Raw genomic sequence first — 18335 nt, forward strand, 5'->3', positions numbered from 1 at the left:
GCCGAGCTTCCTAACATTGGAAATTTCCAATTTTCAATGGCCGCGGCAAGAACCCTAGCTACCATGTCCACATTTTTTATGTCTGGCACCTCAAATAGTTAATTTAATGAGTGAAGACGGAAAAAACATGATGACCTGCAATTGCTCTCTTCTTTTAAAAATATAAGTAAATTCTGATGACACTAGCCAAAAGAAATAATCAAGGTCAAACCTATAGCAAAAATACATTAATGATGATATCAAATCGAAATCACTAGATCCATTCTTGGAATTTGTTTTCATAGTGTGCATTTATCTGGTATGGTAAATATTAATAACTTTTGTTGTAAACCTTGTAAAACTTTAGAAAGTTTTTCCTTGCATAAAAAAACGTCACCAAATTTTTATGGCCACGTCCATGTGAGAAAGACGATATATGGAATAATATTCTCTTGGCTAAACCTTCATCCCGATGTGATTGTTGCAGTCTACTCAAGGAAGTCAGAGGCTATCATGACTCCGTTTCTCATGCTTTTGTGATAATCGTTTGACAACTTTTCCTGCAAGAAACATGTCCTCAATCACAATGTGTTCAACAATTTTGGGTTCCCACTTATTGAGATGAACGACCCATTTGGATCTTCAAAACCTGTAAGATTAATTCATCTGGCAGACACTCGGTATTCGAGAGTTTCGTCCTCAAATGCATTAAGGAGTTTCAAGATACGAAGCCCAAATCTAAAGATGTTGACTAAAAAAGGACATTATGAAACTTTTGGTGTTTTGTGATATCTTTGTTGTCAGTTTCATTTCAAGTGTTCGAATCTACAATACTTTGTTTGAAAGGATTAACTGATCTATATGCTTGTGCAGAAAAAACTTTTTCTAGATGCTGCAATATTGACGAGCCATTGTTTCTTCATCTAAAATTGCATAAATGTGAGCTAAACACCCTTGCATGAATCTATTATATACTAAAAACGATATGAGGGACATCGAGGGAAACCTTCACGTTGATCCACGTCATCCCAATTATTTTCAGCCGCTAGACATGAGATCTATGAGCCTTAGAGATCGTTATTTTAATGCCGGCTAGCTAACACCTTTTGTCTTTTGGCTTCCCAAGAAGAAACCGAATCTCACACGAATCCGTTAATATGTCACGTTCTTCTACCTCAAGCCAAACAAAGTGACCAGCTCCTCACGTCTTCTGTATCCAGCGCTCCACCATCCTTCCCGCACAAGGAGCAAGATGTTGAACTCGGTTCTTGAGATTCGGAGCACCGTTTGCTCAGATCTGGGAAGAGCAAGCAGCTTGATCAGAGACCAGGGTCTAATTCCTGAATCACTTGGCCACGGTGGTCGCCAAGCCCACCGGTGCAGTCCGCCGACGGCACGTTGAGGCATGGTGTTGCCTGGTTGGATTTGACGAAGGGACGGCAGCAAGGACTGGTGAGACCATGGTGGTCGAGCGCACCGGGACGGGTTTGAAGACAAGAAACATATCTCCAACAAAGATACGATTTTCTTCTCTGTCTTCTTAATTACTGTTCCACGTAGTCAACAAATCTGAGGTGGCATATTTAGATACCATGCTGGGACTGGCCTTAGCACCCACCCCCGCAGAGTCATCCCTTCGGGCCAAAGTAATGGCGTCAGTGGCAATAGTACAAACAGTACCGACTCTCCACGCCATCTGCAGTCAACAGTAAAAAAAGACGTGTAATGCTAGCGGTTTTAAACTATTCTGGATTATTTGTTATCATTAAATACGATGTCATACAATGGTTAAAAGATTGATTCTTAGCTAACTCTTAGTTAATTCTTTTCTTAAGAGTCCGACTCTTTATGAAGAGTCGGTTCTCTTCTCTATCTCATTTCTCTTTCCTTCACGCAAAATTTTTAAATAAGAGTGATTAAGAGTCAATGTTTGCGGATACCCTAATGCACTGCAGCACATCATGGACAAAGGAAATCTTAATTCAACCATCGAAGCCAAACATGCAACAAGGAGGGAGATGCCAACAAACTTTCGCCACTTAGCTCATCCCTGGCCGCTCCTTACTCATCAATTTCGGCCACCACTGTTGCTCAATTCCAGCTTGAAGATAATGCCTGCTCGACAGGGGGTAGGTACCGTCGCTAGCCATGAAATCTAAAGACTTGGACGAAGAAGAAGACAGGAAAAGGGAAGACAACATCACAAGAATACGAGAAGGCTCACCGTCAGAGAAAGAAGAGACCGGCAGGGCACCAGCGGACACCGACTGATGGAAATATGAGCAATTTACCACAAGATTTAATAGATAAAAATAGTAAATAAAACTTGTGGAATATTGCAACCATGAAAGATTCGCGACAAGACTTAATCAACATGAATAGTGGAAAAAACATGAGTAGATCAAACACAGTAGCCATGCAAGCATATGAACAAAACACATCTAAGGCAACAACTAAACATACGAATTGCAGCATGGTCTCAAGAATGGGAAACGGTGATATGTACGGTGCAGAGGCGGAACCGCGTGTGTTTCCGTTGCCAGTCATGTTGATGCCGAGGATGTCGTCGACCTCCGGGAAGAAGTCCTCGTCGGGGAAGGAGTTGTCGGAGTCCAGTGCGTTCGCGGCGAAGAGGAAGAAGTCAGCAGTCGCGCGTAGCGCTCCCCAAAAACCTTATCGCCCTTCTCTCGTACAGGACTCGAAGAGGCGGGGTTCCGGAGGCCTACTGTCCCAACCTGCGGTGCACGCCGCGAGACGGGATGGGGAAGAACGGAGCGGCAGCGCAATGCTCTGGAAAGTGCTTTTTCGGTGTGCTTTCTGGAGAGGAGTGACCTCTCTTATATAGGCACAACAGGCAGCCGAACAGGCAACAGAGGGAGGCAAAAACAAAGAGGCGATGCAATAAAAACCCACTGACAATTCGTTTTAGCCTGGCTGCAATAAAAACCCACTGACAAATTCGTTTCAGCTTCTGTGCAACCAAGAAGCTCTCGGTTCGAGGCATTCCCGCAACCCGTGGTGCGCGCGTCGTGGCGGGTGGCGGCGGAGGAGGAGCGCGTAGAAGCTCTCTTCTTCTCATGCTCATACAACAAGTGGAGGAGCCCCCCATATAAGGTGGTGCAAACTCTCTTCAACTAGCAATGTGGGACTAACCTTTTATCCCACCTCTTGCCACACATGAATGGGTCAACATGGGCCTTTGGGATTTTTCCAGGAATTTATTGGACTATAGATTAAATAGTGGGCTGGGCCACATAAATTCCAACACCGACGACGACGATTCGAGGAGGCGGATATCCAGCAGGAAGCAGTGGGGTGCCGCCGGATCTGGGCGAGGCGCCGTCGAGCTGCTGGACAGGAGATGGGGAAAGGCAGTGGCCGGCCGAGTGGCGTCGAGGCTGGCGCAGCACAACGAATGCTGCGGAGACGTTGGTTGAGGCAGTCGGTGGCGGCATTGTTGGGGATGGGAGAGACATCGGCGGTGTCCAGGATGGAGAGAGGCGGCCGGCGGCCTTGCCGGTGGTAGCGGCGTTCGATTTTGGGCATGGGTGAGCCTCAGCATGTACGAGGAGGAAAGGAAGAGAGAGAGAGAATCAGAAAAAGGAAAGAGATAGAGAAAAGGAGAAAATGGGAACAACCGTTGCTGCATGTGGATCTTTCTTCACGTAGAGATCAAGGGAAGAGTAATTCAAGTACTTTGACAGATGTGTTTTTGCTGCAGATTCACGTGGATAATACGCTTGTGTAGAGTACTCACCGCTAATTGAAAGCTTTGCTAATTAAATTATAATAATTGTAATACTCCGCATTATGTAGTGATATAAATTAAAATGATTCAACTTAAATAATATGATTAAGTCGTTTGAAACACGAAAGTTTAGAAAATCGGTTGAATAAAATACTAGAAGAGTGAAATATGGGGAGTGAGATAGGGATTCTGCTGGAGAAAACACAAATTTAGGAGAAGAATCTTTTATAGGGAATCCACATGCAGGAATTTGGGGGCTTAAATTTAGGTAATCCGCTGGAGTTGCCCTTAGGTATTCTCATGTCTTCGGTTTTAAAATTACTAATACTCCCTCTGTCCAACAAAAGATGTCTCAAGTTTGTCAAAATTTGGATATATCTAGACATGACTTAGTATATAGATCCATTCAAATTTAGTCAAAGTTGAGACATCCTTTGTTGGACGGAGGGAATACAACGAATAGATACGTATTGGACAAAATCCAATATCGGTGAATTTATAAGACCTGCATTAAATTTTGTGCTGAATTTTGACGAACAATTATAAAAATAATAATGTATGGATAACGTTATACATTGGTAGAGTTTTTTAATCCAAATGCAATGATATCTCTTTTATGTCGCAATAACGTCGTCTTACTAGAGTAATGTTTCACCAAACTTCCGCATAAAACCCGTGCTTGCCTTATAAATCCAGGCGGGGGAGTATACAGTATGACAGGAAATCAAAGGAGGTATAAAAAAAAACATCATGAACATATCAAAAATTATCATCAGGTCTAGCCCGCGCATTTCGCGCGGGCCACCGTGCTAGCTTCGCAAAGAACAACATATAATTTATGTACTCCAACGCTCTTGCAATAAATAGCTGTTGCAACTGTTTCATCAAAAGAAATGAAAAAATATTATAGTTTCTTTTCAAGAATGCAACATTATAGTTTCTTGACATCTACTCTTTTTAAAAAGTTTGTGTCATTTATTGACACATTGACAACAACATTCAGACAACCTGATTGAATCAGAGAACTCAAAATTCTGCCTCAATTGAAGTCGATTTGACCAAATGAGAGGGCCAAGAAAAATCATGCCCTCCGCCCTCCGGAAGAGCAACCCGCACTCAACTGTTCTGCATTCCAAAAATAAAATGTACACGATCTTCCAATGCTCTGTTTATTCTGACTTCTCAGTCTCAGAAATCTTGTACTCCTACGTATATATTAGAATGTTTTTCGGCTCAACCATTTATTTTCTTCGGCAAACTGCTCTTCGCCGATCATGTGCTCCGGCGTGCGGATTTCATTCACACCATGTGATTCGTCAGCTCGTCGGGCAAGTCCCAGAGCACACAGTCGGAGCCAAACAGCCCCGATATGTCGGAGCCCCCCTTGCCGCTCTCCTTGCAGTCCTCCTCCGCCTCGTCGTCGCCGCCGCTGCTGCCGACGCTGTCGTTCCCTTTCTCCTGCAACGCCGGCCTGCAGGCCCCCTCGGTGCCGGAGCTCCCGCTGTACATGCTGTGGTGGCTGCTCCACATCGACGTGCCCTGGTCGCCGCCGTCGCCGCCCAGGAGGTACCCCGGCGCTGCGGCCGTCCCTTCGTACCGGAACTCCGGCGCGTGCGGCGTGGCGTTGTTGAACGCGGCGTACATCTCAGACATGTCCCCCGGCTGCGGCCACGGCTTGTCGTCCTCGGCGGCCGCGGCGGGCTCGCTCATGATGGCGCGGGACAGGCCCATCTTGATGCGCTCGATGGTGTCGTCCTGGGCCTGCTGCTGCTGCGGCTGCGCTGGGAAGCAGGGCGCGCCCATGGCCATGGCGGACATGTCGGGCACTGCGGGGGAAGGGAAGTCGGTGGGGCGCTTCTTGGTGAGCAGGTGGAGCATCTCGTCCTTGAAGCAGCCGAGGGCGGCCTCGGCGAGGTGCGCCACCTGCGGGGGCGCCAGCGTGGTGGCGATCTCGGCCATGAGGTGCGAGAAGGACTTGTGCGTGACGGGGTCGATGCCCATCCCCGACAGCTTCTTCTTCAGCTTGGTGTTCCAGTGGTTCTTCACGTCGTTGTCCGTCCGCCCCGGCAGCTGCGCCGCGATCACCGACCACCTGCACGCGACACACATCCATCAACAACAATCTCTTACAGAAAAAAAAATGCAGCTCAAACGAGGAAGGAATGATGATTCAGCAGAGCAGAGCATAGCAGTAGCACCTGTTGCCGACGACGGAGTGCAGCTTGATGATGGTCTGCTCCTCGGCGTCGGTGAACTCGCCGTGCTTGAGGTCGGGGCGCAGGTAGTTGGTCCAGCGCAGGCGGCAGCTCTTGCCGCAGCGCTGCAGCCCGGCGTTCTTGGGGATGAGGCGCCAGTTGCGGGTGCCGTTCTGCGCGATGTGGGAGCGCAGCTTGTTGTCCTCCTCGGGCGTCCACTGCCCGCGCTTCACGCTCTCCTTCTCGCAGCACGGGATCCGGCCCATGTCGATGCCGGCGCCTCCGCTCTCGGCCCCCTCCGTCGCCGCCGATTCTTCTTCCGGTACGTACGTACGTACGTCGGAGGGCGGCCTTGCTGCTACGATCTTGCGATTGCGAGTGTATTTGCCCGTGGATGAGATCGATTGACGTTGTATCTGCATCGGTCGCGCGCTGGGGAAAGTATAAATAGGTGCGGGGTCGCGCGTGTGAGCGTTACGTACGTGCGCGCCGGCGGCACGGGAAGGGCGGGACGGGGGCCGCTGGGCGAAGGAGGCATGGGCGGGGTAAAGAATTCAACGCCCGCCCAACGCGTGAGCAACCCCGGGGGGACGGGACAGGTTGCCCACCCGTACAGCGCCGGGTCAACCCCTGGTCCAAGCCCCCACCCGGCGTCCGTCGCGTTTTTCGCCATCTCGTCGATGCCCCTGCTCGTGCCGCCATGATCCGACGCGGCGCACGGCGTCGAGTGCAAACTGCCGTGCGGAACTGCGGAATGCGTGCGCGCCTAGAGCTAGCTTTGCCTCGTCCAGTCAAAGCAGGACGGTCAATTCAGTTCAGGAAACACAGAGAGATGTATGAGTAATTAACTAGATTTTCTAGTTCTGTCAGTAGTATAATTCTGAGCTTGAGCTTTCAATACAGACGTTTTACGACCCTTCTGTCTTAACATTTGTATGGTCCGTCTTACGGAGGAAGTTTATCAGGGAGTATTCCAAGTGTTCGACCCAAGAGGACCAAACGATAAACTATCCTGGACATAGGTATTTTACTAGGATCTTTACTGCACGGGGAGTCCGGCGACATTTCTATGTGCTTGCACTTGGATTACACTCTTGAGATGAGGCTGCTATTCTATTGCCTGATCCTTGACATCAAGAACACCCGGGGCTAGGAACCGCAAGCCCAAGACCCCCCCGAGATCATGTTCTTTCCCACCATTTCAGTAAAATCGATCCAGCAGGCGCATGGCTTAGGCATGCTAGCTTGCTGACTGGACATGCAGTCTGAACCAGTTACGAGATGAAGCAAAACAATGCTGCGCACGCAGCAGTGCAAGCACAGAAACAGGATCCTTCAAATTCTTCTCAAGTTTCCTGACAATCTAACATGTGTACAGATTTCACTCCATTGCAGAAGCCAGAGAGAGAGTACTAAAGGCGCTGAAAACGTTGCGCCACCCCCGATCCAGCAGATACAAAATGCTTGTACCTTGTTCTTGTTCATCACCAAATTCACCATCCACCAGGGAGAAACAAAGCTAATGCTCCCCAACTGGCAATTACTATAGTATAGCACAGTAGTGACATTCTCCATGACCATTACACTAGCTAGAAAGCAATCCAACAAAACCGAAGAAGAGAATCCGAGCACCCACACCCTGATATATGCATGCTAGCCTAGCTTCTGGCTGATGACGCCCTGGATGGAGCCGACGAGCGCGAAAGCGCTGACGAGCAGGCAGACGGCGCTGAACCCCTGGAGCACGACCCACCTGGAGGACCAGCGGGGCACGTTCCTCTGGATGAAGTACATCTCCACGGGGAAGTAGATGGCGAGCGGCCAGAAGTTGAGCGCGCCCAGCAGCGCCAGCACCTCGTTGAAGTAGGGGAAGAAGAGCGCCACGGCCGTCGTGCTCCCGACGTACAGCGTCCGGAAGCACACCCGCAGCAGGTTCACCCTGCACGACGGCAGCAGCGGCACCTTCACGGCGTGGTAGTCGTTCACGAACCCGCTCTCCGGGTACCGCTCCGCGAAGAACCTGTCCGCGAACTGGTAGATCGGCTGGCTGTACACCTGCAGCATTTGATTTGTTTTGTTTTCTGTCAAAGTTTCGGGTTTTGGTTTTGGTTTCTGTAGCCATGCTGAATTTTCAGGGGTTTTGGTAGTACCTGGTAGCCACCTAGCAGGTGGACGATGATGCAGGCATTAGCGAAGTCGATGAGCCAGTAGGGCTCGTAGAAGCCGAAGCCGGTGAGGAGGTTCCCCGGCGCGTCGCTCCCAAAGGCGGCGTAGCCGAAGCAGCCACAACAGAGGTAGAAGAAGGTGGTGACGAGGATCGAGATGATCGACGCCTTCTTCATCGTCTTGTTCTCTGCTGGTGGTGACTTCAGTGTGTCCTGCATTGGCACAAGTGCAACAGATTTGAGGTCAATCAGCTTCGTCATCGAGCAGTGCTTGATTCTGAACTTAGAGACGAATGCTACTGGGCCGACCTGAATTTCTAGGAGGATTAAGGAGTACGGGTACGCGAATGCAATGTCCCCGATGGCTTGCGCGACGCGCCATATCTTCTGAACAGGGGTTCTCATTGGGACACCCGTTATGCTTCCTTTGATAACACCATTAGCTGAAGGACAGAAACAAGCGTGTGAGCTTATGTGATCTCATCTCTCCTTCATTCTATACATACCCTCTCAACTCTCGTTTGTTCAGTCTTAGTATATGGCCCGGAAAAAAAATCTGATTACGAACATGATTTAAATTCAGTCCAAGTAGTAGGAAAGAAATGAGAACAGGCGGTCCGTTCAGTAAAGTGGGCATACAAAGGGTGCTGGAAAAGCCAAGGCCGAGGCCGATGAAGGAGTAGGAGAAGGACATGATGGCGGCGACGACCGAGAGCCAGGCCATGTCGTGGAAGTCCGGTATGAATGAGAGGAGAAGCTGCATCCCGCCGAACATGAGCATGTAGAAGTTTCCATTGTACCTGCAGGGCGCGTCGTGCCCGTGCGCGTGGTAGCAGTTGGCCTTCAGGATCGCCCTGCAGCAAAACGACGGGACCAAATTAGCTTTAGAAAATATCTACACGAAAATAAAAGGCGAAACTTGTTCTAGTCCATGAGTTCACGTGATAACTTGCTCGATCGGCATTCGGCAGACATTAGATAAGAGTTACGAACTAGTAGAGAGTAAGATCGATTATTACACGTTGAGCTGCAAATTGAATTGATTGTGTGAGATTGTGGCCGGGCGGCAGGCAAGTAAGCAGCAGCTACCTGATGCTAGTGGCGGTGGTGATGGTGTACGCGACGCCGCAGCCGTACAGGCTCAGGTACTGCAGCGAGCCGCATGCCCAGGTCCGCTTCTTGCCTGAGTACCGTTTTGCCGCACCACAGCACAGCAGAGCACGGTGATATGCACAACATCGAAACGACAAACAACAGCAGAGAAAGAGAGAGAAGCTTAGTCGGATATCTCGCTAGCAGAATTGTTGATTTGCTCTGTGAATTAATTATACTCCAGAGTCCTGAGTACTACCGAGGTAGACGCGGACGGCGTCCATGTAGGAGCGGTTCCGGGGCCCCTTTTCGGGGTCGTGGCAGCGGTAGCAGTCGGAGAGGAGCGAGGCGGAGATGTAGGTGACGACGGCGAAGCAGAGCATGCACGCTGGGCCGGCCACCCACCCCAGCTGCGCCACGCTCCACGCCAGCGACAGCACCCCGGACCCGATCACCGCCGTGATGATGTGCGCCGCGCACGTCCACGCCGTCCCTGCAGCGGCACAGATCACGCGCGCGCCCACGGCCACGGCCGGCAACAACAACACCAACAATCGTAAGGAAGAAGCAAGCAAAACGAAGAAGCTAAAAAGGACCGTATATCTCGAGCCGCCGCAGTCGCAGGTACCGTTGCGGGGCGGGCTCCCGTCGTCGTCGCAGCGGCCGTCGACCACCTGGAGGGAGTGGTGCACCGCCATTGCGCTGCGCCGCGCCGCTTCGCAGGTCGCAGGAAAGGGGAAGACAGACAAAGGCAGGCAGGAAAGGGAAATTGAATGAGCCAAGAATGGCGCGGGGGGATTATACGGCGCGCGAGCCGCGACGACGTACGTAGCTGCGGCTTGCGGGCCTTCCGTTCCTTCTCTATCGGTGTTGACTGTTTGTTGAATCGTGCACGCTGATCCTCTGCGGACTGGTGCGAGAGAATCTTTTGTTTCCTCTTTCGTCCCGTTGCCATCGCGATTTTGTCCGGCCTCTATTGGACGCGGATCGCGCAAACTTTCTCCCCGACGCGGAAATCGCGGTCGCCCTTCCTGAATTAACGACGCTGGAAATGGATACCCATGGCCCGGCTTGGTAACTCTGTGTGTAATTGTATCTGAAGGAAATGTGGAAACTAATTGAGCAGAATAGAAGCTGGATCTGGAAAGGTTTTGTGGTGGATAAGCAGGGATTGGCAATTTGGCACTCTGTGTCCAGAAAGGAATGTGGCCTACCAATATCCGGAGGCGCTCGAGCCATTGAACCGATCGAATGTACCATCATAGACCACCAAATAGCGATCATTGCCTCATCAGTGTCTTCACGGTGTCATAGTCAGGGACCGACCGCTGGCTGGTTGTTCAAGAGGATGTGTCGCCTCTGGCCTGACTGAATTCTACTCCTGGGGCAACCTAGAAAATGCATCCGGTAATTTTCTCTGGGCTCCTTTGTTGACTTGATGGTCCCCTTCGCGTAGCTCGGGAAACCACCCCTGCAGGCCAACTTACCGCACGACATTCTCGCGCATGCTGAGCACCAGACACACCATGACAACACGGAGCCAGAACAAGTGGAGCGGGCTGCTTTTTTCCAAAGTCAGCCAAAATGACCAGTGTCCGAATCTAGGTAGAGAACAGTGATGTTTACATCGATTGGACAGAATTCACGAGGGGTGCATGCTCATTGCTCAGGTGGTCACGGGTATGTCACGGCTCGATCCGATCAGACAGATGACAGGGGAAAACATCGGTACAATTTGGGCGGACATTTGGAGACGGGCTAGGCTCCTGCCGGCCCAACCATGAAGCGATAAGCCGGAGGCACTTCTGGGCCTTGAGTCCAGGCTCCGGAAGCAGATGGGCCGGTGTGTGAGTGGTACTTCTTGTTGGCTCGTGCTGGTAGGCTGGGCCGCTCGGGAATGTTTTACTAAAATTTTGGCAGAACTTCAGTGTTTAGTTGCAAAAAAATCATCCGCCGTCTATATATTTTTCTTGGAGATGTATCCCATAAAAATCTTCATTCAATGCAAACTTGTAAACTATTATCGCAAGCTATTGGATAAACAAAAACGCGTGGCTCGGATCAAAGGTGGAAGTCTTACCATTCACTTAAACTCAATGGTAGGAGGTTACGTGCAAAAGTCTGTTTAGGTTGTTGATAAGATTCCCAAAATGGTCCGAACAGTGCATTCTTAATCCAACGACCTACGATGATAGTTTGTAAATTTGCACTGAATGTGAGTTGTCACTAGATATGCCGCCATTTTATTATTCGATAAAATAGAGATCCCTTTTCTCAAGGCACATTTGTGCTTGTAAATTTTTGTAAGAAAAAATAACTTTGTAGTCTATGTCAAACATAATTATTCAGTACTTTATGACAATTTGCATATTTATTTTGAGCTTACTATTTATCCGGGAAGAACTCCCAGGCCGGATCACTATTTCTTTGACAGAAGGTACAGATTCTATCGACAGAAAAGATAGTGTAGTTTTGCAGTGAGCGCCGTGAACGTACCTGAAGCTGATGGAAGCGGTGATCGTGTAGGCAACGCCGTAGCCGAACAGGGCTGTCTGCTGCAACAACTGACAGACCCACGCGCTGGTGCTACCTGTGAATCAATCATTTGATTCGCAGCGATGGTCAGCCACTCACAGTAACACGGTGTTGCAGAAGCAGAACAATACAAGACATGTTTATCAGTTTATGCTTTGACTAGCTAATACTATAAGCAACAAGGTTGATACATGCACATGTGTCATTCAATTGTGGACGGGCCCAGCTTGGCGCGGGAAACGAACCCCCCTAGAAAGTGCAGATAAGCAAGAACTTGAGATCAAAATGGTTTTTGTTTTCCGATAAGAGGTCCTGCTTTCTTTTGACATTTAGCCACACCGGTATGTATCGGAATCACTACAGCATTTCCTTCTTGGCTCTTGCAACTCCCCTCGTGCAGGGAACTTTGCCTCTTTTGTGTTCTTTTTGTTGCGGGTACATGTGCACTGGTTTCCAGTTTTTGAAAAGTCATTCTCTAGCACATAGCCGAAAGCAACGAAGGAAAATTGCTCTGGATTTACCAACGACTCGATCCACAAAAGCCTAGATAGCTTATACGTCGCCACGTGGTCACACCGTAAGGTGCCCGCCGCGTGGCATCTGGACGTCTCGTGTACTGCCAGCAACTGGGGATTAAATTAGCGACTTGGCAAGACTTGGCTCGTGCCTTGTCGAACTCTCCTGAACAAATCACCAGTGATATCACTCCCCGCTAGCCATAAAAGCCAGCTGTACCTTCCCAGTGTCAAAAACGAACTCGTGTACTGCCAGCAACTGGGGATTAAATTAGCGGTCCCAGATCAGAGGAGGAGGTCCGAGCTGGTGCCCGCCACGTGCCCCACCCCAATGCACGTTTGGCGATTGGGTACCTTTTAAGGTGTTCTCTTCTCCGTGAGCTCCGGGCTCCAGCTCACCACAGGATCCTTGGTCTGTACGTGCCGTGGATTCACGAGGCTTCCCTTGTTTCAGTGGTTCATCGTCTCTGTGCGCGTGTGTCAGCGTGTGTTGTCTTTTCGCTCTGGGAACTACTGTAACTATGAATTTTACCACTGGACTGGACGCAATTATATAGTACGAATCACCTTCCCAAGAGGATTACAGGTCCTACTCGCTCCGTCCTAATATAGGAGACGTTTTAGTACAAGCAGAGGGTAACTTGGGAAGGAGGAAGCTAAGCTCTGTACCACGCCTGGTACATACGGATGTAGAGTTCAAATAAGACGTCTGGTATACTAGGACGGAGGGAGTACATGGTATAGAATCACCGGCCATGAAATATACTGGAGCAGTGCAACTGATGAGTAAAAATGCAGAGCAAACACGTACTAGTGCTATTTGTTTTTTCATCACTCTGTTTAACAGACTACTTGGTGGCAGTAGCGGTGTGTGTGTCCCAGTTGTCTCTGTCACTCAACCGCGATCAACAGTGAACGGATACAGATACCAGCTAGTAGTACTAAATTACGTTATCTGAAGATTTGGAATATCAGCTGGAAGAACGGGCCAAACGGAAAAAAATATGACGAAAACGAAAGTAAAACGGACGGGCGAGACGTACGTACCCAGGTTGCGCTCGACGGCGTGTGCGTATGTGCGGTTGCGGTGCGGGCCGTGCTCGGGGTCCGGCGAGCGGTAGCAGTCGGCGAAGATGGTGGACTGCAGCGCCGTCACGGAGGCGAAGACGACCATCATCCCCGGCCCGGCCACCCACCCCAGCTGCGCCATGCTCCACGCCAGCGACAGCACCCCGGACCCGATCACCGCCGTGATCACGTGCGCCGACGCCGTCCACTCGTTCCCTTCATCAATTCCGCCCCAAAACAATCAGAAAACCTCGTCAGCCATAACGAATCGATCGACCAAAAGCAGCATACAGAAGGGGAAAAAGATCCGGAGAAATCAACCGTGGGAGCGCCGATCCATGGGGATGAGTTTGGGGCTCACCGTTTCTTACGACGCTGGGATGGCCCTTGGGCCGATCGGAAGAGAGGAGAGGAGCCGTGGCGTCGCCGCCGCCTCCTCCTTCGCCGAACGCCATCGCCGCGGGAGGAATTGTTCCTGCCTGGCTGGCTCCTCTCCCGGCGGAGATCGATGGCGAAGAGGGGCCTGACCGTATTCTTGGAGTGGAGTGGGGAGTACTTGGCAAATGGTTGTTGTTGTGAACTTGTGATCGACCAGCTATTCTCTTCGATATGAGGTATTGATGCTGCCGTGCTGGAGGATCGAGAGGACCGGGACGGAAGAGGCTTGTTTAAATTGGGATGCTTGGAAGGACTCCCATGATTGTCTTAGCGGATCTGTTGCGATTGGCCCCTCTAATCTGTGCCGCGTGTACGCCTTACGAGCTGGCGAGGTGCCGAGGCAGTACTTGGCGCCATATGACTGAACCGCTGTCAATTCACCCTGAGGTACAGCTAGCGCCTAGCGGGGCGCCGTGTAATTGCCGCATATGTTCCACGGCCACAAATTTTATATGGAATCCTTGCGTTTTTGGGACAGGGACGGGAGCCGAGCAAGCACCCTGGATCTATCCTGAAGGAACCTGCATGTACACTAGCAGGTCGAGCTAAATTGTGCGCTCCAGAATTACACTTTCTTCCGATCTTATGAATACTGCAGGCGTTCAAATGATCCAAATATCTCTTTATTATGTCTGCCAAATCCTGCTGAATTGATGCTCATTGGACAAACATATCTCACCACAATGGAGCCGTCCGTTTTCAGCAAAAATTTCTTTTGAGAACAGTCTCACCAATAATTAATCCTCTGATCTAAACGCTCAGCTGCAAGGCGCAGTCCAAACCGGAGTGCCGCAAGGTGCGCTGTCGGTAAAACCAACAGGCCTAGCCCAATGCAAAGCAGTCTAGCCTGATACAGCCCAACCCAGTGCTAGTCGAACAAAGCAGCCCAGCCTGATGCAAGGCAAACTAGCCTGGTGCAGCCCAACTCAGTCCGGTCAAGCAAACCAGCCCATTCCGATGCATCCTAGCCCAGCCAATCGTAGAAATAAGTGACGTGGATTTGTATACAGATAGAAAGTTACTCCCTCTCTTTCTAAAAGTTTAGAAAGGCATGCATCTTTCTTCACTAAGACCATGGCAGGGACACGCACGCATATAGTTTGGAGCATTTTATCCCTCCAGTTATATGCATGCACACAATCTTCTCTTTGTGGAACCCGGCCGTATCGTATCTATCTTCTACATGTATCCATGCAAACCACCACGCATGTAAAACTGCATCAGAAGACCAAATGCTATCACAGAGCATGCCGCACACATCATAAAGCATACAAAGCTCGTTGTCGAGCATGCCGCATGGATCCTACAGATCGTGCTGCCAGCAACTCCAAGTTGTCAAGCACGCCGTCACGAGGATGTGCTTCAACCCGCCAATGCCCATCCTTGTGTCTCCGTCTATGGCATAATGCCCCGTCATCGCTGAGTCTGGAAGTGGAGAAAAAGTGGATTTTTTCAGGAAACGGGAGAGGATTGAGGAGGAAGACGGAACTATCCGGTGGGGGTTTGCGCCTTCCTTTATGGAATTTTGGAAATAAATTTGTACGCCTTTGCTTTTTGAAATAGAGGGAGTATTTATTTTTAAAGTGTATTTTTAAAACTGGAAGCTCCATCCTTGGAAATTTGGAGGTTTGTCCAAAAAAATAGAAGTCCATCCTAGAAATTTGAAAGTTTATAAAAAATTAGAATGTTTGTCCTTGAAAATTTGTAAGTTTGTCAACATTTGTTGAAAAGATCATCCACAATTTAGAAACCTCACTCTTCTTCTTCAAAAATAAAAAAATGAAATAAATCAAAGCCACTTGAAATAAATTTCAAAAGTTTTCAGAAAAAACTTGAAACTCATCTATAAAAAATTATAAACTCCACCTTCCTCATCAAACTAAAAGATCATCTCTGGAATTTACGAAAGTCTGGTTAGCATTTTTTCTTCAAATCTATACCGGGCGAAATGTTGTTCAAACTGACCGCGTTGAAATTAAATGATGAAGTTGCATGCATATACAAATGCTCACATATATACATCACTTCTTAGCTTCCATGAGTTGTAACTTTGAAATTAACGGACTACTTGATTTGGTTGAATGCTTTCTTTTCAAAGCAAATGTTCCATTTCAATCTGCTATAGAAGCTTGACTGGTTGTTGGTCCCAATAGGAAATAGGAAATGAAAAATCTACTTCTGGCATATACTTTCTCTTTGTGCACCTCATCTTGCTCTTCTCATCTAACTCCACCAATGCAATGGTTAGAGCAATTGTATTTCCCCTCGATAGGACGTTTTTTTTTATTGTTGTTCATTTCTGTCTTCGTGAAATTTACTCTGGAAGTAACGAATGTTCACACATAGTGTGTAGGCAGGCGGATAGTGGAGTGGAAGCCGCAGCGGAGGTGTACTCCATGCGGAGTCAGAGGTAAATCTTTCTGCATGTCTTCCTTCATCAAACGCACGGAATGAACATTGACCTTTAATGAATGTCCCTTGCCCTTCCCCCTCAAATGTCATATTAAGGTGTGTGTCTTAATGGGCCATCATTCATCGTTAGAGGCAATGGGAACCTTGGCGAGAAGGTGTAGATGTGGTGGAAATGGATGTAGAGTATATGCATGTGTAAAAAGGTGCCAAAGGCGACAAGGATTGGGTCAAAATTGTGCAGGAAGGGAGTGGTAAAAGGCGCACACACATGTGACTAGCTATTGAGCGACGCAAGGTGAGATAACAACAACCCGAAGCGATCTTGGATCGGTGGCAGAGCTAGAGGTATAGCTAATGAATGGATGGAAAGAGAAGAAAGATGCTACTCTGTCTTATGGGTTACGGTGGATAATTGTGACATTGAGGGAGAGTACGATGCCGTACGATGGGGATGTGTGAGAAAAAAACTTGAATTAATGGTTTATACACAGAGTTGTCGTACACATGTAGCAATGCACAAATAACCAGCTAGTGTTATTTATACACATATTGAACTAAATAGCAAGGATTCATATGCGTGCTCATTTACATTACAACTAGCTTTTAGACTAATATTTTGGTTTGCTTGACTGCATTTTTTCTTAAATCAGATGTTCCATTCTTGATCTTTTGAAGGAGCTTGACTACTTCTTCGTGGAAAGTAATATGTGCATGTGATGGTTGATTCCCAAGGACACGCCAAATGCAGCTAGTTGACATGCATGCTCTTTCCTCTCCTCCTGCCATCTTATTAAACTTCATGGTTAATTATAGACGTTTGAGTAGAATACACTCGTGGTCCTAATTCTTTCATAAAGGTGTCAAGTTAGTCCCAAATCTATGAAAATGCACGTCCGAGTCCTAAATCAATTTTAAGTGGTTCATCGAAGGTCCTATGTGTGTTTGCCACTCTCTGACCGGTTGACGTGGCGGTTTGACCAATGCCACGTCAGCTAGGACCCACTCATCGGGTAACCACGTCTAATGGTAAATTTGCAAATAAGACCCGGACTTGTCTCTTCTTCTCCGCCTGCAGTCCCTCGCTCTATCCCCAAATCCAAAGCCTATCCTCGTGTCCCTGCAACCAGAACTAAGCCCCCTCCACTTTGTTGTCTTCGTCCTCCTCCAGCACACCACCGTCTCCGGTCGCCGACCGCCCCCACCCCGCAGCCTGAATGACGCACGGCCTCTGTACTAGTCGTCCGCGCCGCCTCTGAGCCCACGAGGCTGCCGGGCTTTGAGAGGAGGACCAAGAGGAGTGCGGTGGCTCCAATTGCAGCGGCGGCAGCACGCATCGCCGCGACATCGGCTTCAATCGCGGTGATGGCGTTTGGTGACTGCCAAGATTCGGGCAGCGCCTCTGGCCTTGATTCCCGTGGGAAATTGGGTATAGGAATCTGCGGTGTGCCGAGGGTCCCAGGGAGGTCACGGGCTACCGGTAGTGGCCGGAGACAGGGGCGCGCCGTCGGGTACGGTTGGGTCTGGAATTTCCGGGCCGAGGCAGTTTATTTGGAGGTACCATGTCGTTGTCGCCTGTCGGGCACCCACCGACGGATCGATGCAGGAGGAGAGGGTGTCCCGTTGTTGGAGGACGACGCGTCGACGCGGGAGGAGCCAAGCGAGCCGCACGGCGCGGAGCTGGAGGCGGGTCGAGGCATGTTGCTGTTGTTTGTGCATGGAAATGCATGCGCCCGCGAGCTATGCCAGTTCTACCCGCTCTGCAATCCCACGAGTTCCTCGCCGGCCACGAGCTACGCCCATTCAATCTGACCTGATAGCCTTCAAGGGTGAACGGGGGCTGCGGAGTGGCCGCGCGGCCGACGGCCTGAAGGAGGACGAGGATTAGCAGCAGCAGCTGGCTGGTTGGCAAGGCCATCTTCCCTCTCCCTCTGTTGTGTTGTAACGTCCGGGGAGGTTTCTGAAAGATTACACCAGACGTGGTTACCTAATGGGTGGGCCTAGGCTGATGTGGCATTGGTCAAACCGCCACGTCAACCGGTTAGAGAGTGGCAAACACACATAGGACCTCTGATGAACCACTTAAAATAGTTTTAGGACTTAGACGTGCATTTTCATAGATTTGGGATCAACTTGACATCTTCACGAAAGAATTAGGACCGCGAGCGTATTTTACTCTAGACGTTTCATA

At 49.5% G+C, this 18335-nt stretch overlaps 2 protein-coding genes across 3 annotated transcripts; both read right to left on the minus strand.

The window, feature by feature from the left end:
• Positions 1-4780: 4780 nt before the first annotated feature.
• On the minus strand, positions 4781-6416 carry LOC100834868 (transcription factor MYB80). Its single transcript, XM_003579895.4, has 2 exons — positions 5926-6416; positions 4781-5819 (listed from the first exon to the last, which is right to left on the minus strand). Exons 1-2 carry the CDS (start codon positions 6342-6344, stop codon positions 5027-5029), a joined length of 1212 nt encoding a protein of 403 aa, XP_003579943.2. The 5' UTR covers positions 6345-6416; the 3' UTR covers positions 4781-5026.
• Positions 6417-7237: 821 nt separating this feature from the next.
• On the minus strand, positions 7238-13920 carry LOC100835486 (probable amino acid permease 7). Of its 2 annotated transcripts, none has more exons than XM_003579898.3 (7): positions 13659-13920; positions 13277-13513; positions 11676-11769; positions 8727-8941; positions 8397-8530; positions 8073-8300; positions 7238-7977 (listed from the first exon to the last, which is right to left on the minus strand). In XM_003579898.3, the coding sequence occupies exons 1-7, from the start codon at positions 13750-13752 to the stop codon at positions 7576-7578; spliced, it is 1404 nt and encodes a 467-aa protein (XP_003579946.1). In that variant the 5' UTR covers positions 13753-13920; the 3' UTR covers positions 7238-7575. The 2 variants fall into 2 exon arrangements, with proteins under 2 accessions (XP_003579946.1, XP_003579945.1); XM_003579897.4 differs by lacking the exons at positions 11676-11769; positions 13277-13513; positions 13659-13920 and adding exons at positions 9177-9270; positions 9439-9672; positions 9808-11664.
• Positions 13921-18335: the final 4415 nt, after the last annotated feature.

The sequence above is a fragment of the Brachypodium distachyon genome, chromosome 5 (genome assembly GCF_000005505.3).
Source record: "Brachypodium distachyon strain Bd21 chromosome 5, Brachypodium_distachyon_v3.0, whole genome shotgun sequence".
Taxonomy (NCBI): Eukaryota; Viridiplantae; Streptophyta; class Magnoliopsida; order Poales; family Poaceae; genus Brachypodium; species Brachypodium distachyon.